Below are 27092 nucleotides of genomic sequence, written 5' to 3' on the forward strand. Positions count from 1 at the left end.
CTTAGGTCTAGTCTAGTGAGACATAATACACAGTAAAACTAGGAAAAGGAATATATAATACAGGTAGGCAGCAAAGATAAATAAAGCCAATAAACTCTCCCTCCAAGGTCAGGGAAGCTGCCCAGGGCAGATGGGAATGTCCTGTTATACCACATCTAAAAGCTCCCAAAGCACTTCGGGTTTTGTACTCTAGGTGTAACTGGTGTCACTGAGCAGAAACATGTAGAACTACTAGTTTAGAAAGAACAAGGATACAACCCTTGTACAGGTTTCTATCCCCAAGTTAGGTCAGTTCATTCTTGGTATGTTCTGAGACATACAAGCAGGATTGGGAAAAGCTGGGCTGACCAAGGCCACCTAGGGGGTCTGTCCTAAAATTCTTTGTTCATTTAACTTAGACTATTAGCAGCTAAAACTGGGAGGAATTTCTTATGCTTATTTTTTTATCTTCTTGATAAGTCCATACTTAGTTTTTGGCTGGGTTTTTCAATTCCTCCCAAAAGTAGCTTTCCCATTTGAAGTGAGTGAAACAATTACAAGTCCCAACCTAAATGTGCTATTTTCTTCTCTATAGGAAGCCAGGCAGAGCCAGGCGGATCTCTGTGAGTTCGAGGCCAACCTGGTCCACAGAGCAAGATCCAGGACAGGCACCAAAACTACATGGAGACACCCTGTCTCGAAACCACTCCCCCCAAAAAAAGGAGGAGAAAAGAAAAAAGGAGAAAAAAAGAGTCAATTTTTAGGTCAATATATAACAGGAAATGTTCCTGCTTCATCTTTTAATATAAAGTACTTTTTAAAGGTTTATTTTTAAAAATTATATGCATGCATCTCATGAATGTAGATGCTTGCTGAGGAGTATGTATCCAGTCTCAGAACTAGAGTTACAGGCATAACTGCCTGATGTGGATACTGGGAACTAAACTGGAGTTCTTTGCAAGAGCAGTCAGGAAAGATTTCATGATTTTGTAAGAATTTGATGTGGGCTTATTAAAATTTTTTTTATTTAGTGTGAATTTGTGTATAGGTCATAGGACAACTTTCAAGTGGATGTAGGGGATTGAACTTAGGTTGTCTTCTTGGAAGGAAGCTCCTTTATGGGCTGAGCCATCTTGCTGGACTGGGTTATTTTAAAGGAGAGATCTCTTTAGCTCAGGATTGCCTCAAACTTGTGAATCCTCCTCCTCACCCTCCTGCTTGCTGGGATTACAGATGTTTGTCACTGAACCTGGCTGATACTTTTTCTATCCTCAAACACTGGGAGTCTCACTATGCAGCCTACACATGAACTTGTGAGCCTCATTCCTCAGCACTCTGATGGGATTATAGACGTGGGACCCCATGCTTCAGCTCTCCTGACACTATTTTGAGAAAAAGAACCAAATCTTTTTCAGAAGATTGTACTTACCTATAAAAAAAACCACCAAAACAGATGGCTTGCAAGAATGAATCAAGACTGACCTTGACAACAGAGCACTTTTCTCATCTTTATATTTAAGATCATGAGAAGCAATCAATATATGCTAATAATATCCAAGAATGAAGAATCTTAAGTTATAATTATAACACAATAAGACACAAAACAAAATTACAAAAGGAAATTTATTTCAAAAGCATAAGGAAACATTTACATTTAAACAAGGGGATAAACAGGTGTCTTGCAGAAGAAAAAAACGTATTTATGGCATGAAGATTTTCTTCAAATCTCTGAAGCAAAAAGAACTAAGTTATGCACTATTGCCTAGGCAAGGGAAAAGCAGCAAAGGGAGGAGGAGGAATGCAGTGAGCTCTGCATCAGACATGAGGTCAAGTTATTTCTGCTGAGTTTACAAATACACTCAGACAAGGAAGTAGGAAAAATTATACTATGTCTAAATTTATATTGCTGTAGTCCAATTCATTTTTGTACTCGAAATGGCGTTAGACCGTGGCTGATCTATCTCTGAGGTCCATACTAGATGGTCACAGTTTTCAATTGGCAATTCCATGTTCCTATGTCTGTTCAGATTCCAAGGAAGCCTAGGTTCAGCTCAGTCTTGTGGAATGTTCAGAGATTATTGCCAGCACTCCTTAGTCAAGCTGACCAACTTCTTGTGCTCACTTGTATTATTCTAGACTTCTAGAAATATTATCTCCATAAATATGTGCAGTAATTCTCATAAAGGGGTTTTGCTTTTTTCCCAGTGTAGAAGTAATGGTAATGAAGACACCTGTGTAGGAATTGAAACCTCAAAAAACCAAAAAAACAAACAAAACAAAAAAAAAAACCCAAAACAAAAAAAAATTAACAAACCTACTAGCAATGACATCTGAATATCTGATTTGAATAGCAAACTTGGGGAAGGAAAATTAACTGTGGAACAAAAATATATAAACATTCAAATAAAGAACAAAGGGTCTGGACTACTAAAATGCCCACGACATGAGACACTCCACAAACCTCCCATTTGTTGTTTTAATCTAAAAACTACTGGCTAACTTATACAATAATCTGATTAATAACCTGAGAAGTTAAATTTTGAAAGTGGCAAAAGCAAACTGAGCATCTTATTTCATGGTACTATGTCATCAAGTCACTTCCTGGGTAGCCCTGGTTATTAAGTCTCCAAATCCTAAATTACACTATCACATCCTGTGGGAACCTGTATGTACACTATATCTGGCTGTTTTTCACCAACAAGGGTCTTCACATTTGTCTCTGAAAAACAGCCTTTGTTTTTAGTTTTAAACAATAATGATGTAAGTATGACTGACTCAAATTCCTCCCTACTGGGGTAAAAACCTAGATGCCAAATCAATAGTGGATTTAGCCTCAAAAGGATAATCACTATGTCAGATGACCCATTCCTAGAATTTAAAATATTGATTTGTTGTACACTCAAGTTCCATAGCATGCATATATACACACAACATATGCTTATGTTTGTATGTATATTATGCACATGTACTCCCATTCAAATAATAAGACCCTGTGTTCAAAAGCTGTATCCCCAAAAATGGAGAAGAGTGAAGGAAGCAATGCAAAGCACTTACAGCCTCCTAAAAACCTAACGTCACTGGTACACTGTAAGAAGCTGGTGTTGAACTTCTGAGTCTTAGTAGGAATGAATGCTACAACAGTGCCTAGCAGCTTCAGTAGAGATCAATGAATGCAAAAGGTTAAGACTGATTATTACTCTTCTCCATATATTGGGCAAAAAACTAACAGAATGGGGAGGAAAATAAGTAACCTTTCAAAAGTGAAGAACTTTACCAGACCTTGAACTAGAGTGAAATTTCCATTAGACTCAGTTCTCAATAACAATTATCCAGATGTTTAAAAGCAAGATTCACAAGATGAAGTCTGATAATGAGGATATTGCGAAAACATGTCAAGGCTGCAGACAAAGCATCCAAAAATATTGTTGTGGTTTTACCTTGGACACAACCATGGTCTGTTACAAAAGTAGATCATACATACAAAGGTAGAAAGAACATTAGTTTTCAGCTGAAGGCAGCAGTCTTTTTTAAAGGGACATCCCCGGCAATCCAATGAGTAGTAGATTTAAGAATATTAAGCTCATGACAATGCTGAAGAATGTGATGTCGTACTCAGTAGAGTCTTCCTCGACTACGATTTCCTCGTGTTCCCCAGCCTCGGCCTCCTCTACTTCCCCTGAAGGCTCCTCTCTGCTCTACGAAAAAGCGAACAATGTTTAGGTCTTGCTCAGGACTTCATGGTTCAGCAAATAGAAAAAATACAGCTTGTAGTTCTGAAAATAGCAGCAGGCCTAATGAAAGCTAAAGTGGTATTCTGCCCGTCTTCAAATTCATTCTGTCCATCAAACCAGGGTAACGCTTACAGAGGCAAAGAGGTAAACAGCAAAGTGCCAGATACTTCAGAGCAGTTTGATTAAATGTTTATCATTAGCAAAGTTGTTTCAAAGCAACAATGTTAGGATAACCATACTTGGTAAGTTCTTATTTTGGTGCCTATCACTATCAAAGAAAAAACTATAAAAATGTTTGCACTTACACAAAAACCTCTCTGGTCTTTATATATGAGAAGTACCTTACTATCAACTGTTTTGGACAACGAGGCTGCGCTTTTGTAGGTGACACACAGGTGGTGTCTTTTGTTGTGATTTCACCATCCACAGCACTGTCACTCATGTTAAGTGCAGGTTCAATGCTGAGCCTTTGCATTCTTTCATGGGCTGTATGAACTCCCAGAACTGTCACAAAGCGCCCCCCCACCCCCTACACACACACACACACACACACACACACACACACACACACACGAGTCAATGCACACAGGAGAACAAGACCAAGAAGAATTAGCTCAAAAGACTCTCTCTAGTGAAGAACACTGTAGTTATCAGTGAGGCTAGACTGTTCATCATGGCAAATGAAATCAATCTCTTTGTTGAACTTCCTCACTGCAGCAATCAAAGCTGGCAATTGTCTTTCTGATCCACAATCTTGGTGTCTTGAAAAATACCTTTTAGGTCAATTTTACAATCCATTTTTAAAATTTTTGCCATTATTGCTTATTAGATGATTTTCTATGAATCTCCCTTTTTCCAAAGAAGGAAAAAGAATTCAATTCTGAGATAAAAACTAACTAACTTCTCCAGTCTAGTCAACATTTCTCTCTGTAATATAGTGGAGTTGCAGTGACTGTGGGGACTGTAACTTGTAGCCAGCTCCCACTCCTTCACTTCTTATTTATATTTAAGGAGCATGAGATTTATTCTTCCTTAACTGCCTCCACTTCCTTTCTCTCTGGCATAGGAGACAAGGAGTTCCACATTACTAAACTATATACACTTAGTCCACAAAAATAATTTTCTTTAAATATCAGTACACTTAGCAAACTAATGCACAAAATTATTAGCTAGGCACTGACTATTAAAAACCAACCTTTCCATTTTTTCAATAATTTTTTTCTGGGGTATGAAGGATGCACAAAACAATTTTCTAGCTTTTCAAAGGAATCCAAACAATAAAATTTCATTTTTAATACAAAGAACAGAGTTGCTTTAATTGTTCAGCTACATATGAGTTGTTAAACTCTGTGCAAAAGTATCATTAAAGTCTGTCATCTCTCTATGTTGAGCATTTCTTTTTGATGTTCATTCAACGTAGCTACTGTTAACATACAGGGTTCCACTCAAGTTTCTTCTTTTTTGGTGAGCTTCATTCTAAAGGACAATTTAGCATTTTAACAATTATTTCAATGATTTCTATAGTTTCTCTTAACTTTTAAGTTTTTATTAAATTTGTGTGTGTGTGTGTGTGTGTTCTGAGGATCAAAGCCAGGGCTTTGCATAAGAAGGCAAATGCTGTAAGCTCCATTCCTAACTGCTGGAAAAAAAAAGTTCAATTGTGCCTAAGAATGTGCCCAGATCCTGGAAAAGTCTAATAGAGAAAAAGCACAGCAATAACAAACTGTAGAATGTCTAGTACTCCTGGCCTACTGGGGAAACTCCATGAGCAGGAAGGAGACTAAAATGAGCATCTATCTTACAAACAATGTGACTGAATATGTTCTAGTCAAGTGACTCATTTGTGGGCACCAAACACCACACCTGACAAGAAAAACTATCATTTGACACCGATCAGTGATAGAAAACCCTTTAAACTGTCATTGTGAGAACACAGCCATGCTCCCCAGGGCAATGTACAACACTGGCAGAATTCACCCTTACTTTCTACACCAGTGGGGCTTTATCTGCTTTGCAGGCTACTTTGCCTTTTAATCACAATGAAGATTACTGAAGTAGCTCAAACCATGACCCTAATGTTGAAAATTAACTTCTTTTTTTGAGACAGGGTCTGTTTATTATGTAGCTTTGGCTGTTCTGGAACTTGCTATATAGATCAGGCTGGCCTTGAACTCAGAGATCTGTGTGTCCCTGCCTTCCAAGAGCTGGAATTAAAGGTGTCTACCACCATATCTGTTTTTTTTCCTTCCACATTTTTAATAATAACACTTCTACTTTTATTTATTGAAGACTGAATTTTGTTTTATTTTTTAGCAGCTTTTAAAATTAAAATATAACCACATCCTGGTTTACTAGCATACAAGCTAAGGTGTCACATTTTCTACATTTGTTCTCCAACTTCTATCAGGCAGAGAGTTCTATGAGACAAAAATCTTCCTGGAAACTCATAGTAGGCATGTAACCGCCCAAGAGAAGAGGAATACTTTTTTTTTTCATATTGTGCAAAACCTCATGGCTATTTTCATTCATGCTACATTCTCACAGCATCTAACTGCTGATTTTCCAATTGGTACAGATAACACATTAAATCAAAAGTTACCAGAAGGTAATATCCAATATAATAAAACAATGAAGACTCCTTTCTGTTTACAAAATGCTCTCAAAAATATTCTTACCTGAAGCTCATAAGAACTCTACTAACCCTATTTTTCAGGTAAGAAGCAAAGAGATGCACGTTTATATGCAGTTAGATAAATACCACTCAATATATCCCCTAATTAAGTCTTTAAGAATTCATTTAATGCTGTGAGGTGGTGGCACATGCCTTTAATTCTAGCGCTTGGGAGGCAGAGGCAGGCAGATCTCTGAGTTCAAGGCCAGCCTGGTCTAAAAAGTGAGTTCCAGGACAGCCAGAGCTGTTATACAGAGAAACCCTGTCTTGCAAAGCGAAGACCAAAAACAAACAAAGAACTCATTTACATGAGAGGGTTCATTTCTCAATCTAAAGAAAGCTGGCTTTCTTCTATCTGTCTAGTCAACACAGAAATTCAGGCACTGTAGAGGAATTTACTTAATGTCACCATTATCTCACTTGGAAACAGAAATTGATGTAAGTAAACTATGGCTCAGAATATACTTAGAAAACAACACTGCAGAATTAACTGCAATTAGCAATCAAAATCAACCAATCAATTGTTTGGTTGCTATTGTTATGATTGTTACTGATATTGTTATTATAGAGACGCAGTCTATAGTGATCTAGGCTGACCTCAAACCTGCTGGCTACTTCTGCCCATTCTGACACCTCTGGATACAGGGTTTTGTTAGTCAGCCCAGGCTTGCCTTGAACTTGTGATCCTCTTAGCCTCACTTTCCTGAGCACTGGGATTATAGGAATGTGTCATTATACTCCATACATTCTTTTAAAAAAGGATTTATATGGGGAAAAGCCAGTAAGAGACAGACTTATTACTAATTCTAGAGCCTTCAGAGAGAATGGACAGGTGAGAAGTTCTCCTAGCGAAGGGGGAGTAGAAAGCAGTGCCAGAAAGATTGCATCTTGGGTAAAAGAAGACAGTGTAACTAACAAAGCATCCTCCCAGCCACACAATGCTCCGCCATCTGACTCCATTTCTATGGCTTCTCTTTCAGCTAGCCGCAGAAAACCAGAGTATTTTCAGCAACAGGCTGATAAGTCCCAGAGACCCTCTATATCATATTTGCCAGAGCCATGTCTTTCCTTTCTTGGAAAGTATACACAATGGCTCATGACAACTTCCTGTCTCTGCTGGTTCCTCTTACTACAGCAGGCATATTTTCCATTTCAAGTGCTTAGGTGCCACATGCTTGGTTCAGTGAGCCCACAAGAGTTATAGAGAAATGGGATATAATTATTTCCCCAATAGCCCCCTTTTCCAGGCTAACTCAGAAAAGCAACCAAACAGAACTATGGTACTATATATAATTCACAATTAAAAGCACGTACCACTTTCTACCTAATCTCTTGGACTGCTTGTACCCAAACGAAAACGCTCACCATAATTAAAGTTGCCCAAATTGCTGCTGTATTTCCCACTAGGAGGATTATAAATCTGTCGGGCATCCCTTTTTGGTCCTCCTGGAGATTTCTTGGGTGGTGAACCTGAACTTGTATCTTCACTGGCTCTCTTTTGCCTGCAACAGTGGGGAAAGCAACAATTAAAAAGCACTGTATTATGCCAAAAGCTACAACACAGTTCTAAATCAGTCTGTGAACTGTAAAAGATCTGCTAAAGAGGAAAGTCACATTGGAAAATACGTTTCATGCCATCACAGTAACTGCTGGCTTATACAGTTATACAGGAATTACCAAGGGCATTTACAAATCTTTAAATTACTTGAAATAAGTGGTTTCAAAGACATGCAGTCCTCACTGTGCAAAGCTGTCAACAAAGTCTAGCAATGTGACAAGTGTGCAAATGTAACCAAGTACTACAGGGTTGTACATTACCACCCTGTTTTGTAAAGTCCTGGAATAAGACTTGTACTTTAACCACCATTTTTTTAACACTTTCCTGAGAATCATTTCGCTATCAATGTACTCAGGATTTGTTTACTCTCGAATTTCTTTAATATCCATTTCTTACCCAATCTCGACTTTCTGTACAGGTTTCCAGGACAATGTTACTGTGCTCTTATAAGAAGGAGGAATGTGGAAGAGATCCTAGAGAGACAAAAACCAGAATCAGCCAAGACTTCTAATGGATGTGCTGTTAGGGAGTAGTGGCTGAGGAAAGAGGCAGGAAGACACATCTTAAAGATTCGTTTTGTGCAAGGCCCTGGGTTTAATCCTTCACATTGAAAAGAAAATGTGAGCCAGGTGGCGGCGGTGCATGCCTTCAAACCTAGCACTTGGAAGGTAGGGGCAGGAGGATCTCTGAGTTCAAGGCCAGACTGGTCTATATAGTAAGTTCCAGGACAGCCAGTGCCACACAGAGAAACCCTGTCTTGAAAAACCAAAAAAGTGTGAGGAGGAAAAGCTTTCATTTCTTGTGCTGGCAGATAATCAGAGGCCCAAAGAAAACTGTGTAAGAAAAGAAACTGGGGGCAATTTTGTTGTAAAGGACAGGGATTACTTCCACTAATATAATTTTGTGTGTGATTTAAATTAAACCTCAGCTATTTTTTTTTCCTTCAAAGTATCTCCATATTTCAGGATGAGACATCAATATTTACCAACTTCAATGAATAAAGCCAAACAAGAAAGCTTTCATTTTGCACAAAGACAGTCACTAGAGTGCTTCAATGTACAGAAAACATTTACTACTGTTTTTGTGCTGGTGCTTGTGCACGTGTGTGCGTGTACATGGAGGCCTTAGACTGACACCAGGTGTCTTCTTGAGGACTTTCCACTCTAGCTTTTGAGACAGGGCCTTTCACTGAACTAGACCGGTTTGCCAGAGAGTCCCAGGGATCCCCCTGTCTCTGCCTCCCCAGTACTGGTATTACATGCATGCACACTTTGCCTGGCTTTTTACATGGGCACTGATCAAACCCAGGTAACAAATGGCAGCAGATATATATTATTAAGCTTTCATTAGCAGTTGTAAGTTAGGGTTGGGTATTGATGTAGGGTGGTTTCACTTTGTTGACTAGGCCTGTCTTGAACTTGTGATCCTCCTGCCTTTACCTCTTGAGTGGTGGAATTATAAAGCACACCACACATTCACTGACTTCTGCTTTGAATGCCTTTTCACTTCTTATCCTGGAAACAAGACACTCATGCTCCATGTCTAATGACACTATCATTGTCCCAGCAATGCTTTCCTGTTCTTTTGGATAAAAAGCACTTTCTCCATAGCATTTCTACTACATTAGCTGAAGTCATACTTGTCCTCACTTTATGCTTTATCTCTGGGTGTTATAAACACACTAGTAGATATTTAGGAAAAAAAGAAGAGGAAGGTAATTATAAATTAAAGGCAAGGTACCACTAGCCTGCAGCACCGAAAAGTCTGAATGAATTACACAGCTAAGTTTACAAAGGCCGCCACAGGAAAACATTTCATGTGCTATACAGATAGCACCTGCCCATTATTACAACAAGCAGTGCAAAGTTTCACTGACGACTCAAAAAAACCCAATAACATTAAGACCACTGAGGACTGCAGAGATGGTTCAGTGTTTAAAAAGCACTGGGTGCTCTTCCAGAGAACCTGGGTTCAATTCCCAGCACCCACATGGCAGCTCACAACCATCTATAACTCCAGTTCCAGGGGATCCAACACCCTAACACAGATGCCATGTAGACAAAACACTAATGCACACAAAATAAGAATACATCATTCTAAAAAAAAGTCAAGTCTTCAAAAACAAAACAAAAACACCACCAGAAGTTTAAGCTACTGAAATGTCTAAGTCTACTTCTATCTGCTGACTGCTTTGCATGGCTCTCTCAGCTTTTTCAACCTTTTAAATTCAGGTTAGCTCGAGAAATATCACTTATTATTTATTACAAAGAAGTATAAAGTTTTAAAATTAGGATGGCAAATATTAGGAATGAAATTACATCTCCCTACTGGAGACACATGAAAAACCTCTTGTACTGACTCTAGTTAGCTGGCAGGTTAGGGAAAAAGGGACTCACCTTGATTAAAACATTGATATTATTTGTTATTTTCAATGCAACAACTTTTATCTTGTTCTGTAAAAGGAACAGAAAATTAAAATTCAGTAAGTTCTGTGTGTACATCCCATTCTGCATGCAACCAGATTTACATCTCTAGGAAGAGAATTTCTAGGTAGAGGTTTAAAGCTATAGAAAATACCTCCCTCCCCTCCCCATTTCTCTACCCTAAGCAAATCAACCAAGCTTCTTTTGGCAGGCTAGAAAAATGATGACCTGCAATTTACCTGAAAACACATAGGCATGAAGTTATATAAGAACCATCTTAAAGGAAACCAGTATAAATTACAGAAAGTTGTAATGAAAACTGGAGAGATTTCATTAGGAGTGGTCGATGAAGCCTGGTTTTATTATGAAGATCAGGGAGATCCAAATCCCAGCAAGAACCCACAAAGTCTGATATGGGACTGACAACTTTTGTGTCTTCAGCCAGCATTCTTACCTCCTCGGTTTTTAAGGCCTCGCCTGTTTTACCCTGGAGAGCCAATCGGAGTTGTCTGATATAAACCTGAAGGCCCCGTGCAAAGTATTGCAACCTAAACGACAAAGTATCTAATCAGTAATTCATCATTTCAATTTTGTTCTTAAATCATCTACTGTGGCAGCAGAGCAATCCACAGTGCAAAAATGGCTACATGAACAACAACAAAAAGAGTACTTTCTTAAGTTGCTTGTTTCTGGTCAAGTATTTCATCAAGCATTTGATGCTGAGATGGATTCTTGCTATGCTGTCCAGGCTGGCCTCTACTGTGCCCAAGTGATTACTGTACCTCATCTTCCTGAGTGGCTGACACTATACAGAGTCTGTGGGCCATGATGCCTGTCTAATCAAATAGCAAACCACTCCCAGTGGAAAAGCAGAGGCTAGTTAACAGGTGACAGTGTGGCTCAAGCATGCAAAATGTAAGAAGCGGGTTTATTAATGGAATGATTCTATACAAAATATCCTTATGAAAAGCACTCACTAGTTTTTCTAGCACTTTCAACACCGTTGAATATTATCAACTGTGGATACAGATACTGATACCTACTAGGTGCGGGCATTGTACAAGCTTACTCATATCCCTACTGTCATCCAGATTTAACAGATGAGAAAAATCTAAGGAGTAAAGTGGTTGGGGACCTTGCCAAGGTCATATGGCAAGTGAGAAGAACCAGAGTTCATTTGTTTGAAAGTTCACTTCCCACCAGGGATCTATGATGTCACATCTGTGAAATGTTCACAAATTCGTGTATTCTGGACTTCTCATCCTACTCCACTATATATGGAAGAGTAGAGAGAATCAGATATTGTAAAACAAAATCAAAACACAGGGAGCTTCAAGATTTTTCACTTTGCCAAGAACTAAACCAACTTCCATCTTATATTACCTGATTTTGAAATCTTTGAGCTTTTCTGCATTCAATTTGGCTGTTAAGAAATCTGGAAGTTTTCGGCCCAACTGGTGAAAACTGTACAATAAACATTCCACATAACTAAACTGCAGCTTGGGCTCTTCATTACCAGCGTTCTCTCCATTTTCTGCTTCTTCTGGAGGGAGAGGCATATACTCCTAAGACAGGAGAGACCAGATGTTTGCAGTCTGTTCTAAAGCCTCTCGTTTCGAGAGATACCCATGTAAACCTAAGGCATGGTTTTAAGACATAGAACACTAAAAACAGACTAGAAATTGAGCTAGGATCTATTGGATCAACGTTCTGGCACATCAGCTATCATTATTAACCTGTTACAAATGCCACCATTAATAACAAAAGTAGAAATAAGTAACTTTAGGTACTAGGCACCAAAGTTCAGAGACAAGATTCATTGTACACCAAGACTATATTCTTAATGAATTAAAAGAATATTTTCTAAAGTCCAACTCTTTACACTGAAAGTGTGACAGAGACATTCAATGTCAGCCTTACAACACCCAGTAGATATTGCAAATCTGGAAGCAGCAGATGTTGAATGTCTCCATATATGCCAAGGGCCTAAAGCTTACCTCTGGCCATTTATGTAACTGCTCACATCAAATACAAAAGTCACTCCATGATGCTGATAATGATTTTTATCAGATGGCTTATTTTCTCCACAATTACAACTGGCCTTAGGCAGCTACCTAGTTGGTGGCCTGGAACAAATGGCCTTTGCAAGCCAACTACAGTTCGTAGCCTATTTAGCACAATCAGAAGAGTTAGTGGTACTTTCTTTTTCATGGACATATTTTGATTTGGGAGCAAGGGGATGATCTAGTCTCCAAATCGTGGGTGATCTTTATGCAAAGCACCAGCAACAGGAAATACAAAGATCCAGAGACTTCCTTACAATGGAATTAGAAGAAATCACTAGAATTAGTGTTCAAGGCACATTTCAAAAGATAGTTCTCACCATGTAGAAATTAATAGTAAATTAAGTCTTTAAGGTTATAAACTGACCACACACAAGGAAAGAAGAAAGCTCTTACCAGTAACTTATCAAAGAGTTTTCTTAAATTTGTTTCTAGTTTTTCCATGTCACCACAAAATGAACTCATCTCTGCCAACAATTTTAATACCTAAAACACACAAATTTACCATTAGAACTATTTTTAAATGAGCATGGGCTAGGGAATGAGAGTAATTCTATATAGATTTAAAGGACTGCTTATTTTCAATTATGCTTTTCAGAATCATGTTAGAACTGGAAAATTCCCTAGAGTTGAAATCTTACAGTTAAACATTAAAGTTTAAAGGCCCTTCATACAGTCATAGGGTCTGTATCTGAGCAAATCTAGGTCCCCTAATTCCCAATACAGCTGTGAGAAGCAAGGAAAAGAATACACATGACTCTTTCTACTGTAGCCTCACAGTGACAGTATACTGAAAAATGATAAATACATTAACCTACCAAGCACTACTCAGAATCTGCAACAGCAACTAGTCACTAAAATGTAAGGTGGGTTCTCACTATTGAAGTTAGATCTAGGTAATATCTGAAAATGCTAGTAACTGCCAATGTCTGGAAAGTTCATCCTGCTCCATCTAATCTCGACTGGCCAGCTTAGCCCAGGACATCTGAAACAAACTACTGTGATATATACCCATACTCCCTGTTCTAGAGGTTGCTGAAGGAAATGGCATTGTGCATTTCAGGTTTCAGTCAATTCACTACCGTTATGGCTGTTCAGAGTCTAGCTCTGTGCCACGGGTTGTGATATAAGATTGAGTCAAGTTAAATGTGGGAGGAGTGATACTATAAACACATGAAAACTGTGTCTGCTACAACTGAGATCCAATGCAGGAGGGTGCTCACTCCATTGGAGGACAGGGGTAAAGGACACATGGTGTTAATCTAGTTTTAACACTTGTAAATTTGTGTGTATGGGCATGTGCCTGCACATGTGGAGGTCAGAGGCCAACTTACAGCAGTCAGTTCTCTCCTTCCACTACGTGGTTTCTGGGGACCAAACTTAGGTCATCAGGCCTGGTGGCAAATACCTTTACCTGTTTGAATCACCCCACTGGCCCAATCTAGTTTAAATCTATATGGCAAACTATCATGAATTAAGCACCTATTTAAAAATCTTTAGGCTTCAAAGGTATAAGCTCTGTACAATGACATCTACAGGCAGCGCTGTCCCACCAGCAGCTATAATGGAATCCATCAATCACTCCTATGCAATTAATTCTGGCCTAGAAGATTACAGACTAGCCACTGCCAGACGCTTGCAATTATCCCCTTGGAAGTCAGATCTAAATCAGTGATTCACATTTCTGCTGAAATATGGGACTAGCTTTTCAGTGCTGAAAGCAGGAGTATTCTCTTACCTCCAACTGTATATCAAGACCCTCCACTGGGGTAGTCAGGGTACTGAGATTAGGGAGAACTTGCTCACAGAAATATGTCACAAACCTTGTAGAATGGACATTTTTCTGTAAAAACAATGGAAAGAACAAAAGTCACAAACAAAGTCTTTTTTCAAAGATTACAGTAGACAACTGGCATTCAAAAGTGTGAACTAAGTATCCCACCATTATGTAACTTTCCCTGCAAGGTCACCTGGAACACTGGGACATGGATACATCTTGGATGTCCCCTTTGACTCTAAAGTTTAGTTTAGTGGCATTTTAGTGCTGGACTTGCACATTGCACATTTCCCAACAAGGACAGATCCTTTATGTTTTTCAAACTAGGCATACACATCTCAGAAAACTCATGCAGGGGAAACAAAGACAGAATGCAAGTTCTCACAATTTTTAAAAAGTTTCTAAGCAAGCCCTCAGAGAAATCTCTTGCTGCTTTGGGTTCTTACAATGACATTCTGCTTCTATTTGCCCCACTAAGAATACTTTCATGGGAGGTGTGAGGAGTGTTCAAGTCAATATGGACAGAGTGAAGAGTAAGCCAAGTGTCAGCCAGGTAGGAACAAAGAGCTCACAGAGAAGAGAGGCACGGCCTGCCGTGTGCACTGCAGGAGCCTGTCCACACAGTCAGGGTCTGCGGGGCTGAAGGTCTGCTCCAGGTCAGCCTGCTCCGCCACCAGCTCTACTAGCTGCTGTCTTCCACTCACTGTCTGTAAGCTTTTTAACCCAGACAGTATCTTCATGAACAGAACAAATTCTTCACCAGTCACATCTTCCAGGACCTGGGGGAAAAATGACAATTTAGAAAAACAGCAGTTTTAAGAGTTGAATGGGAGAGGGAGAGAGAGGGAGAGAGGGAGGGAGAGAGGAGAGAGAGAGAGAGAGAGAGAGAGAGAGAGAGAGAGAGAGAGAGAGAGATCAATAGTGAGAGTGGCATTATTTCAGTTATATCCTAATGCTTCTTTATGACAAAAGGATAAGTTTTAAGTCCAGAGAAGGGAAAGCTATATTCTCGACGAGGACCAAAATTATTTTAAGAAATTTTGCTTTTTGTTTTTAAACATACAAATCACTGCCAACACACAGAACTTCACAAATTTACAGTATATCTCAGATTAAAATTTCCAAAATGAGTAGGAAAAATACATAAAAGAATCTTGATGAAGGTGGGGAATTATAGAAATGATTGAGAAATTCTGTAGCAAACTGGTAAGTTAGTAGTTTCCTATGACTAAGCAGCATTGCTCCCATCATCTGGCAACTGTCCACAGGACACACGTGACGTTCTTATTGAAGTCCTCTGTGTCAGTGGGCTGATAGCTATACTCACTGACTAAAGCGTGCAGTTCTACTCAGATGACTCTATAAGACGTGGTACGTAAGAACATTACCACCTTCTCAGCAGGACATCTACTTCTTTCTTATTGAAGAATCTTCTTAGTGAGTCAAGTCTTGACAGAGATAGGGTTGAATTTTCTTTAAAATTCTTTTCCAAATTTGGCACTATAAAAGTGGGTGAAGAGCCAATTTTGACACCCTTTGGCAATCCTAGCCTTTCTAACTATGCTAGATGCTGACAGCAGACAAATAAGCACAGTGTGATGGTTAATGACTTGGGAGACAAACCCATGGGCATGCCTCTGAACTTAGATAGATGAGGCTAGCTTCTGGGCATGCTTATGTAGCGTACATTAATTAATGTGGGTGGCACCATTCCACATGCTGGGGTGTGGAATTGCTGGATAAAAAGGAGACAACTAGCCCAGGACAGCATTTCTTTCGGTTTCCTAACTGGCTGCAATGTCACGACAGCTTGCAACTGTGGGCTAAACCAAGCCTTTCTTCCTCAAGTTGCTTCTGTCTGGTGTGGGAGTGTGAATGTAACTGGCCCCTATAATCTCACAGGGAGTGGCACTATTAGGAAGTATGGCTTTGCTGGAGGGAATGTCTCACTGTTGGGGTGGGCTTTGAAGTCTCTTTTGCTCAAGCTTCCCTCAGTTGACTTCCTATTGCCTGCCTATCAAAATGTAGGACTCTCAGCCCCAGCACCATGTCTGCCTGCAGGCCACCATGCTCCCCACCATGATGATAATGGACCAAACCTCTCTGAAACTGTAAGCGAGCCACCCCAACTAAATGTTTCCTTTATAAGAGTTGCCATGGTCATGGTGTCTTTTCAAAATCCCCAACTAAGACAATTTTGCCATAGCAACAATGTAAGCAGCTAATACAAATGCTTTCATACTCTTGAAATACTTTATAGGCAGTGAGAAAAAATTTATTTTTTCTAATATTTCATTGTGCTATTTTATTTTGAAATGTTCCAGATACTTGGACCATCTCAAGATGGAAAGAAGAATAAGGAGCAGTTAGGATAACACCAAGGATTTCAACATGATCACACCCTTTAAATCAGTGTGAGTCACTAAGGTGAATGAAGGAGTGGTAAATACAAGGTACAGAACACTTCTGCAGTGGGAGACATCACTCATCTACACCCAACATTGATAACTATCAGTGAATCGCAAGGTGACTCCAACAGACCTTTTTGGATTCAGTGAGTATGAGTTCCTCAACTTCCTTAGTTAACACTTCATCTGGGAGCGTCTTGAGTTTTGTGGACAGGAATTTAATTGCTCTTTCTCTAACAATGTCTTCTCCTTGAAGAATCTGGCTAAATAAGCCACCTAACGTTCCTGTAAAGAAAAAGAGCAACTGTAAAGTGTGAAGTGTTTACATTTACTTCATCATTGTTCAGAAAAGTGAATAAACACCCTGACTGCCATCAATGCTGGCTAAAGTCAGTCTGAAACCTTTACAGCCAGCCCAGAAAGGGCACATGGTTTGCTCCCACGGTCAGCTTAAATAGGACTGGAATTTCTTTTCAACCACAATCATAAAGTTCAGGTATTTTGGAATAATTCTTTAAAGTTGCAAAAGGAACTTTTCAACACACTTCGAGGGGAAATTTGAACTGTTTTTTTTTTTTTTTAAACAATTACTTCTATTGGAAAGTCACATACATCTAAGTTGGGAGGCCCCCTTTCAGATTTGGTCATCACTTTTATGAAAAAGACCTGAGTAAAGCCCAAGCTTCCTGGTTTCCTAAGACTTCAAGCATGATTAAGAAACAGAAGTGGCTTTACCTTTTGCATCCATCTTAAATATACTTAGTAGAGCATTGTTCACCAAATTAAATTCTGCAGAGTCATCTGGGGAGAGAAACAGTAGCATGGATGAATAAAGGATAAATTTAAAATACTACCTTCATTTTCAAAGTTGAGATTCAACAGAGTTTCACACAGATGATAGAATAAGCAACCTACGCCTAAGCAACTCTTTAGAGGATCAGGGACACATCATTCCTTTACAGGGGCAGAGAACATCACCTGGCATGCCTGGAAAACGTGTGTGTGTATGTGTGTATATATGTGTGTGTGTGTGTGTGTCTGTGTGTGTGTGTGTGTGTGTGTGTGTGTGTGTGTGTCTCACCACAGGAAACAGGCGAAATGATAATATGTTAAAAGTCCGAAGAGAAGTCCACGGTTATTCTTTTATAAACAGAATTTAAAACAAAACAAGTAACAGACTCAGAAGCCAGTGAGTTTCACAATGCTGAATGAAAGAAGTTCAATATCATCTGCCAGAGGCAGGACCTTCCTGCTTAGCACCCATACAAACACAAAGTCAAGAACAGCCAGTATTCCAGAGAGAATATTTAGATTAAAAAGGGGCAAAAGAACCTCTCACCTGTCTGCAGAAGCTGGGTCAGTATATCTGCTACTCTTGGAAGATTTTCTCCTGTTGCAAACTGAGGCAGCTCTTTAATTGCTTGGCGTCGTATCTGGGCATGATTTCAAACAAACAAAAAGTAACTAAATGGCATCATCATAAAGCAATGACAAACTCAGCTTTTAAGACAACTAAAACCAGAAGAAACCATAGTAAGGAGCACATGAACTGTAACATATAAGATGCTTTTTCCATTATTGTGTCCATTTGTGAATGGTGTGGGAGGGAGGTACACATGGCACAATGCGCATGTGGAGGTCAGAAAACAACTCTGTGAAGTTGGTTCATTCTTTCCACTTCACATGAGTTCTAGGACTGAACTCAGGCTTATGCAGAAAGTATCTTTACCTGTTCAGACATCTCACCACCCATAAAGATGAGTTTATTATTGAAAGATATTTACTTTTATTTATGTCTTTGTGTGTATGCACTATCTATGTGCTTGTGCCCAGAAAGGACAGAAGGACAGAAGAGGGCACTGGATCCATTGGAAATGAAGTTAGAGGCCACTGTAAGTGCCTTTGAGTGTTGGGATAGGCCCTTTAGAGGGGCAACAGGTGCTCTTAATTGCTGAGCCATCTCTCCTGTTTGTAACTGTTTTTAGAAAAATTTGCCCGTTTGTTTTTGAGACATGATATTGTTATGTTGCCAAGACTGGCCATAAACTTCTTGGCTCAAGTGATCCTCTTTCTCAGTCTTCTGAGCAGCTGGGACTAAGATATGTGCCACTGGCTCAATTTACTATTCAGGTTTCACAGAATAAATAAGACAAATGCAGCTGAAAGGGATATTATGTTCTGGACTGGAGCAGAGAGTTCAGTGATAACAAACATGTTTGTATGTGACTTATATACAACTATTGGGGTGTGACTTTTAGGCATGTTCATACACTATTCCTTTAGAACAGCAACCATGACAGAGCCCTCACCAGGAGTTATTTTAGAGTCTTCTACATTGACTACTTACAATTTGAATTAAAAAAGATTCCAATTTACTAGCTCTTACATTAAAAATGATAGAGTTTATATCTAGCATACTCTGCATGAAATGCTAGTGAGTCACTGATTTCATTTAGAAAGTTAAGAGCTAATAGCTTAAAAAAATTTAGAAGCCTGCACCAATAACTAGAAATGCTAATGGTTAATCTAAACCTTGGGAAAGGATGATTCTTAATCTGGTAATCAGTTACAAGTATTACAGTGACCATCTATTTTTTATGACACATATAATACATCTACAAGTACAAAATCTGCATTAACTAATTTAGTATGAAATATGAATAACAATCTAAGAAAAGATGTGAGCTACATTCTATTTTTAGCAATGGGTAAGGAAAAAGCAAAACAAAAAATTTGTTATTCCATGCATTCTTCATAAATACAAGATAATAAACTTTTTTTTTTTTTGGTTTTTCGAGACAGGGTTTCTCTGTGTAGCTTTGCGCCTTTCCTGGAACTCACTTGGTAGCCCAGGCTGGCCTCGAACTCACAGAGATCCACCTGGCTCTGCCTCCCGAGTGCTGGGATTAAAGGCGTGCGCCGCCACCACCGCCCAGCCAAGATTATAAACTTAATAAAATAAAACTTATTTTCTCAGGTGTAGCGTTCACTTTGGATCTGGCACAAAGTGATCAGACCATATAAGCCGATTATGGACTGATTATTACTTTGATCTTGTTACTTTTACATACAAATACTAGAAAGCTTAGTGAAGAGTCAATCATAAACTTACTGACACATCTTCATCCTCACAGAGGTCTAACTGTGCATTGATTGCAGAATCAGCCAGTTCTGGAAAATGCTTAAAGAATTTTGGAATAAACTGAGCTGCTAATCGCTTCTCCTTGGTGCCGCCTTTCACGCCATCCAGTATCACTTGGTAGGCATCTTTATGCTGGAAGGAAGACAAAAAGAACAATACTGAAGGACTAGAACCTATGGGGAGATTCACGACACATGCACCAATGCTCCAAATGTTTACAAACACTATAGTTTGACTACTTAAATTAGACATGACCTTTTACTCTATTTCCCTATTCTCCACTGCCCAGTCCATTTTATTTGTCAATTAGGAAAGAGAGAAATATAATTCTAATTTTAAATGGAAAAAAGCAAGTAAGCTGCTAACGTCTCAATATCCTATCACCAGGCAGAGTGGTACATACTTGTAATGCTAGCATTCAGGGGGCTGAGGCAAGGAGGAGGCAAGTTTGAAGATGGCCTAAGTTACACAGCAAAACCTTGTCTTACCCTGCCTCCCACCCTCAAGGACCTGTTCTAACTAGTGTCTTGAGGAAGGTGAAAGGAAAGAAAAATTTAGTAATTTTAACAAAGTTTATTTTCATCTTATATTTTACAATGTGAAAGCAGCAACAATTTGTATAAGCCAGCCAATTTTGGATTAAGACAAAGTCTAACATTCACTGCACATGAGAATACACCCAAAGCACACATTTCTGTCAAATAAAAAAAAAAATTAAGTGCTCTCAGACACTGAATGTAAAGTCCAGTAAGTTCCCATTCCTCCGTATAGGGCTACCTCCCAACTGGTGCTTTTACTAAATGGCAAGAAATACAGAGTAAGACTTCTGTATGGACATACAAATACAACTTCAGTAAGAATAAAGTTCCCTAAATTATCATCTTGATATCACACGTGGACACAGTGGGGAGCACTCTGCCAGGGTAAGCGCTGAGTGCTGGACTTACTTCATACCAGGAAGAGAGAGTAACTAATAAATATCCACCATCAACTTTTATTCTAACAACTTTCGTGGCTAATACTGGCTAAATGAACAAATGAAGCTGAGTGGAGTTAGGAACATGTGAAAAGTGAAGGTCAGCTTCTTCAAACAAGGCAGGCATGACATCACTCTTGACTTTTTACTTGAAAGTAAACTATACATTTTTCAGTATAAATGCTGAAAAAAAAATCATGGCTGACTCCTACCACTTTACATTCTTGTGGTTTGTCTGAGCTCACCATCAGATTCATAAAGTTAGTTATGAACAGTTCTGACACCCTTTTTTTGCAGAGCAATACAAATCTGATTTCCATTAGCTCAAACTTAAAGCTTTATTTTGAAAGTCTCTTGGAGAAACACTCTACCTTGTCTAAATTAAAAAGCTCTGCTTATAGTAAATCTTGTGGATGCCAAGGGTGGGGTGGGGGTGTCAGTAAAGAGGAATCATTGGAGACAGTCACTCAAAGTCTACTAGGGATGGAGTGACACACTGTCTACATGCCTCACAACTAACTACTCTCTTTATTTTCCTGCTGAGAAAACAGTGAAATCATTTGCCCAGGGTCACACAGCAAGTTAAGCAGCAGATTCAAGACCCAAACATAGTTCTGATGGCTCTAAAGCTTGTCAGAACCAAGAACTTCTCCCCACAAAGCAAACTTTAAGTCCAAAGCATACACTCTGCACAGGCATCTAAGGTGGATCCAGCATCACAACCTTGGGAAGTCATTATGATTTAACACGCTGACTCCAGAAGTCAAAGTTCCACCAAATAACTAAGCAGTGATCATTAACAGATGTCACCTGACTACCACTTACATAAGGCCAATCCAACAGGTAACTCTTTGATTGTTTTCTAACTACTGCACCGACAAGACTTCTCTTTTCTGTCTCCCTAAAGTTCAGTGTGTGTGTGTGTGTGTGTGTGTGTGTGTGTGTTAGTGTGTTAGTGTGAGGATGCTGGGTGTCTTCCTCTACTACCTTCAGCTCTTTTTCTTAACTATGTATTTTTACTTAGGTATATGTGTACATCCCTGTATGTGTGTGAGGGGGGAATGCAGAGGTCAGAAGAGGGCATGGGTTCTCCAGGAGCTGGACTTTCAGGTGGCTGTGAGCTACCTGAGGTGGGTGTCTCTCCAAGAGCTACAAGTGCTCTTAACTGCTGGGCCATCCATCTCTCCAGCCCCATCTCCACATTATTTCTTGATGATCCCAAGGCTCATAGATTGGCTGGTCAGTGAACTCCAAGAACAGCATGTCTCCACCTCCCCAACTGCCCAGGCTTAGGGTTAGACATGAGCCACCATGCTGGGCATTTATGCGCAAGCTAGGGATATACACTGTGGTTTCATTATGATGTATTCATATATGTATAGAGTTTGAATTTGATACTATTTAGGTTTCTAGTATTTTCATATATTTTTCAGGAATCTGAACCTGGTCTTTGGCTGTAGTTTAATCATACAAAATAAAGCTACTAAAAGAATAGTATTTCATGCAACACAAGTCATCAAACCAAGCCTCTTCCACCTCAGGAGGCAATGCACTCAGGGTTAGGGAGCAAGAGGACCTATCAGAGCTTTGGGATTACACAGCATCTCAGATCAGCCTACTGCCAGCCTCTTAACAGCTTCTTGACACAAGTGCCAAGGTCAGCTTAGGAAGGTCAAGAACACCTGAGGTGGTTGGTTCTCTCCTTTCACCACAGAGGTACTAGGGATTGTACTCAGGGTTTAATGGCAGATGACTACCTGGTGGGTCATCTCTCCAGGCCAGATAATAAGTTTTTAAAGGACAGAATATCACTATGTGGTTCAGGCTGGCCTGGAACTTGTTATACAGCTTAGGCTAGCCCAGAGCTCCTCCGCCTCCCTCTTCCTCCAGAGTGCTGGGAACACAGGGGTGTTCCACTAGACCAAGTTAAGTATTTACATTTTAAAATTAAGTTAAAATGTGAAATAAAGGTGGGTTACACATTGTTCTATCATGGCTACTTGGAGGCTGGAGGCAGAGTGCAGTGAGGAGGGCCAGAGGAGAGGACCTGAAGAAGCAGAGTTGGCATCAGGGGGGCCAGTGTAGTACAACATGGAAGTGAAGGGGAATGGAAGATGCTGAGACATGAACACTTATTTAGAATTGATCACCTGCAATCTGCTTATTAGAAATGCTGGCTCTCATCTGTCTATAAAGTAAAATTCTCTTAATTTACCAGAGATAGACCTTTTTTGTATATATTTCTTTAAGAAATTATTTCCTAAAAGACAAGATACAGTGCAAGGATTTAATACTTATCCCCACAACTTCATAATCTGGTAAAGGAATAAGAAAAAGCATACATGAAATAAAATACACACGAAGTACTATTAGTAAATACAGAAACAGTGACAAGGATGTTCAAAAAGGATCTGGGCTGGAGAGATGACTCAGTGGTTAAGAACAGTGGCTGCTCTTCCAGAGAGAGGAGATGGATTCCTAGTATCCACGTGGTGGTTCACAACTGTCTATAGCTCCAATTCCAGGGAATGATAATACCCTCTTCTGGCAAAACTCACAACAACAACAAAATCTTTAAAAACAAGAGAGAGGCATCTATTGCTTGAGGGAAATTAGCTAATAAGATTTGGGGGAGGGAGGCTAGGGTCTGGGGAGATAGCTGTCTAGAAAGTGCTTGCTATTTTCTAGTCCAAACCCCAGAATACCTGGGAAAGGCCAGGCATGATGGTACTGCTTAGAATGCCAATGGAAGTGGAGACAGGAGGATCCCTGGAGCTTGCTGTTCCAGGTCCCAATGAGACTATTTCATGAAACAAGGTGGACAGCTCCCGTGGAATGATACACAAGTGACCTCTTGCCTCTATATGCATGTACACACTTGGACACATCTCCCTCTAGGCTTCAGGGGACTTGTGTGTTTCCCTGTATTTGGGGGTGCTGCTTTGAAAGTGCTGACCTAGAGAGGGGAAGAGTGGTTTTTAGCAGAGCTGAAAACAATCAAATTAAAGACAACAGATCAAAACTGCCAAAGTCGGTTTCAGAAGGGTCTACATAGCAATACATGCCAGGGAATGTAACATGAAAATTCATTTTGCTAAACACAAAAGGTATTTTCTCTTTTCTACAATGGTTGATGTCTCCCCATTAAGCTAGTTAGCTAAAATTTTGTTAGTTAAAATTGCAGCAACATCCTAAGGCCCACTATGATTTTTGGTAAGCATTTCCAGGCATCTTCTCTAAAAGGGAAGAAGTACCACACGGGCAGGACCACTGTATTGGTTATGCTGCCATCAGGGTATTAAATAATGTGGTCACCAGAGTGTCATGAAGGTGGTGACTACCCACTTCCTAGAGGCCATCATGCTAGGTCCCAATGCCCAGCGCTTAGTACCCGGCAGATGCTCAAAAACCATACTGCATCCAGGAACTTGCCAGCAACCCCTTGAGCTGGAAAAACAGGACTCTCATCCTTTTTACCTTCTGTCTTTGAAGCACTCTTCCCAAACTGAAGTGTTGCCTTGAGAGAGCCATCTTTGACCCCCAAAGAGAGCTATCAGTTCAACCCACTTTTTACCATAAAGATAACATAAGGGGGCTGGGGAGATGTTTCAGCAGGTAACATGCTTGCCATATCCTCATGAGGACTAGAGTTCAACCCCCAGAACCCACATGAAGTTTGGCTCACAGTATGTGTCTGTAATCCCGTCACTAGGGTGGCAGAGACAGAAGGATTTCTGGGCTTGTTAGATAGCCAGACTGATAGAATGGGTGAACTCCAGATTCAGTAAGAGTTTGTCTCAAAAAAATAGGGTGGACAGTAAATAAGGAGGACACTGATATCAACCTTGGCCTCCACATGCATGCGTACACACAGGTACACAAACACACATGAATATCTGCACACACATATATTCACTCACATACTCAGTAAAAATGAAATTAAAAAAATTTAAATGGTAATAGAGGATCTGTGTAACTTTCACGTCTCTCACCCCGGCCACACTGGGGCCTGACACTTGCACATTTAGGAGCAGTCTGGAGTTTAGACTGGGATGATCAACCTGCAGTCTACAGTATTCCAAAATCCGAGGGGAAGAAAAAGAACAACTTAAACATATGTGGCTGCAGGCATCTCAGAAAAGGATACCTGGCCCTCCCCATACAAACTGAACTTGGCTTCCATCTGCCCTAATGTACTCTATGTAGGTGGCTGACAAAAATACTTTCCCTACTCAGCAAAAATTGGTCGGGATTAGACAGCAGGAAAGCACACAGTTTTCCTTGGAAAATTTCTCTTTAGGAGAGCACCATCCTTGGGAACAGCGGTGGTAACACATGCCTTTAATCCCAGCACCCGAGAGGCAGGAGCAGTGGTGGTAACAAACCCCTTATCTTTTGTGAGTTCGAGGCCAGTCTGTTCTACAGAGCTAGTTCCAGGACAGCCAGGACTACACACATACACATGTCTCAAAAACAAAACAAACCAATTAAAAACAAGCAAGCAAGCAAGCAAACACCACCACCACCCAAACAACAACAACAACAACAACAACAACAACAGACACCTAAAACCTAACAACAACAACAACAACAACAGACACCTAAAACCTAAAAACGAAGAGCACCATTCACAAACCGGTAGCGAGTTCCTATTGTTGGTTACATCCCTAGTCTCTTGCTGATGTGTGAAACAATTAAGTTTTGGTAGGACAGTCAGCTACGCTCCTCCCTAACTCAGTTACAATCACCAACAAAAGTACGATGGCCAAGGCTGCCGAATCACTTTTCCTAGGAACAACGAACTCCTCTACGACTGACCATCCTATTTTCCCATCTTGTAGTAGGCGGAAAAATCCTGCTTCACAACGGACCTAAGAGCGTGCACACATCTATGAAGGCGAACCTATACGTTCTGACAATAAAGTCCCTACAGACATGGAAGTAGAGAAGAAGAACCATTTAAAGTTGGTACATTCACAACACCGAGTTTCGTTCTAACACGCCCCGCTTCCCCGCAAACTCAGTAAGGTTCTACTTGAACTGCACACATCCTAAGGGACAGGAAGAGACTCCTCCACCGCTCAGCTCAAGGACGTTTCGCTTTCTACGCCGTGGGATGAGCACACCGAGAACTCACCAAAGCGTCTAAGGACTGAAAAGGTGGACTTCTAAAACCTCCTGGCCAGCCTGGGTTCTTTTTCCCAGAGGACACGCACGTGACCTTACTAACTCAAGTTCAAAACAAAGCTTCAAGGTCTGGACCGGGAATTCAGCGGTGTTAAGAAAACTACGCCTGGGGCAAAAAGAGCGGAGAGCACTTCTCAGAGCATTCTATTCGGGGCTACATCTTCCCCACCTCTCCACACCCGTTCCCTGCGACTTTCTTCACAAAATTCTTCCACTCAGAAACACAAAACGCCTGTCCTTTCCTCGTGCATCACGAATCGCCGGGGGGTGGGGAGGGGTGGGTGGGGGAGGAGAGCACGAAGCTGCCACCGCGCCTCCAACGCCGGCCACAGATGGGTGCCCGACAGGCGCCCAAACGCGCAGGGAACGAGCGCCGCCGCCGCCGCCAGCTCCTATCCAAGCCCGGGCGACAGGGCCTCGCTTGTGCTTTGCACAAGCCCCGTGTCCCACTCTTTCTAGATCGTTCACAACTTCTGCCTCCAGAACCAACAATTTGGATCCCTGGAGGAAAACTTTCCATTTCATCACAGTCCGGGAAATGCGAGAGGCGGCGCGGCTGGACGCGGGTCCCGGGAGACAGCGGGAAGGCCGGGCTGCGGGACCGCGCGCTCCCGAGCAGGCCGAGGCCGCGTTCCCGCCCCGAGTGCGCGCCCGGCGACGCGGCCCAGTGCGGCGGGAGGCCAACCCCGAGCGGCGGGCCCTCCAAGTGGGACCTACCTGGCCCACTTGCTCCGTGGCATCGGCGAGGATGCCGTAGTTGCGGTACAGCTCCTCCACCGTCGGCATGCTGAGCGCCAAGTTCCGGGCCCGCTCCCGCCGCCCAACACGTAGTCGGCGCCACTGCCGCCTCCACGGAACTTATCTAAGCCGTCGACCGCCCTATTACGCCGGCAGCTGCCGCCGGGGCCGCCACCAGTCACAGCGCACAGCACGGCCCCGCCCCCAACGTCTACGCGGCGACGGACGCGTCGGGAGCGGCCGGCGGAGGCAGCCGAACTTAGTCTCGGGATCTATCGCCCCCTACTGCTCGGCGGTGCGAAAAGCAACAAGAAGGGCTGAAGGATAAGACTGTAAGCTTCTGCTCCCCGCTGGTGGTAATTGCTTTTTTTTTCTTTTTAATTTTTAGAGACAGGGTTTCTCTGTGTAGCTTTGTGCCTTTCCTGGATCTCGCTCTGTA

At 41.0% G+C, this 27092-nt stretch overlaps 1 protein-coding gene across 4 annotated transcripts; it reads right to left on the minus strand.

Annotated features, from left to right (window-relative positions):
- Window positions 1–1584: 1584 nt before the first annotated feature.
- On the minus strand, window positions 1585–26890 carry Api5 (apoptosis inhibitor 5). Of its 4 annotated transcripts, none has more exons than XM_028879015.2 (14): window positions 26633–26890; window positions 19723–19884; window positions 17950–18043; window positions 17346–17411; window positions 16744–16895; window positions 14775–14981; window positions 14164–14268; window positions 12822–12911; window positions 11746–11927; window positions 10817–10910; window positions 10336–10392; window positions 8336–8412; window positions 7747–7883; window positions 1585–3669 (listed from the first exon to the last, which is right to left on the minus strand). In XM_028879015.2, exons 1-14 carry the CDS (start codon window positions 26699–26701, stop codon window positions 3647–3649), a joined length of 1515 nt encoding a protein of 504 aa, XP_028734848.1. In that variant the 5' UTR covers window positions 26702–26890; the 3' UTR covers window positions 1585–3646. The 4 variants fall into 4 exon arrangements, with proteins under 4 accessions (XP_028734848.1, XP_028734845.1, XP_028734846.1 ...); XM_028879012.2 differs by having other exon boundaries at window positions 1585–3674; XM_028879013.2 differs by having other exon boundaries at window positions 1585–3674; window positions 7696–7883.
- Between the last annotated feature and the right edge of the window lie 202 nt (window positions 26891–27092).

This window comes from Peromyscus leucopus, chromosome 4 (genome assembly GCF_004664715.2).
Source record: "Peromyscus leucopus breed LL Stock chromosome 4, UCI_PerLeu_2.1, whole genome shotgun sequence".
NCBI classification, from domain to species: domain Eukaryota; kingdom Metazoa; phylum Chordata; class Mammalia; order Rodentia; family Cricetidae; genus Peromyscus; species Peromyscus leucopus.

Bases quoted from the DNA above. Each gene is read 5' to 3' on its own strand.
- Api5 (XM_028879012.2), bottom strand. From the start codon at position 26,701: ATGCCGACGGTGGAGGAGCTGTACCGCAACTACGGCATCCTCGCCGAT. The intron at 18,044-19,722 runs GTAAGTTTATGA...AATCATGCCCAG, and splicing joins GTGAGGATGAAGATGTGTCA to ATACGACGCCAAGCAATTAA. The intron at 3,675-7,746 runs GTGAGCGTTTTC...GCTTTTTCGTAG, and splicing joins TTTGGGCAACTTTAATTATG to AGCAGAGAGGAGCCTTCAGG.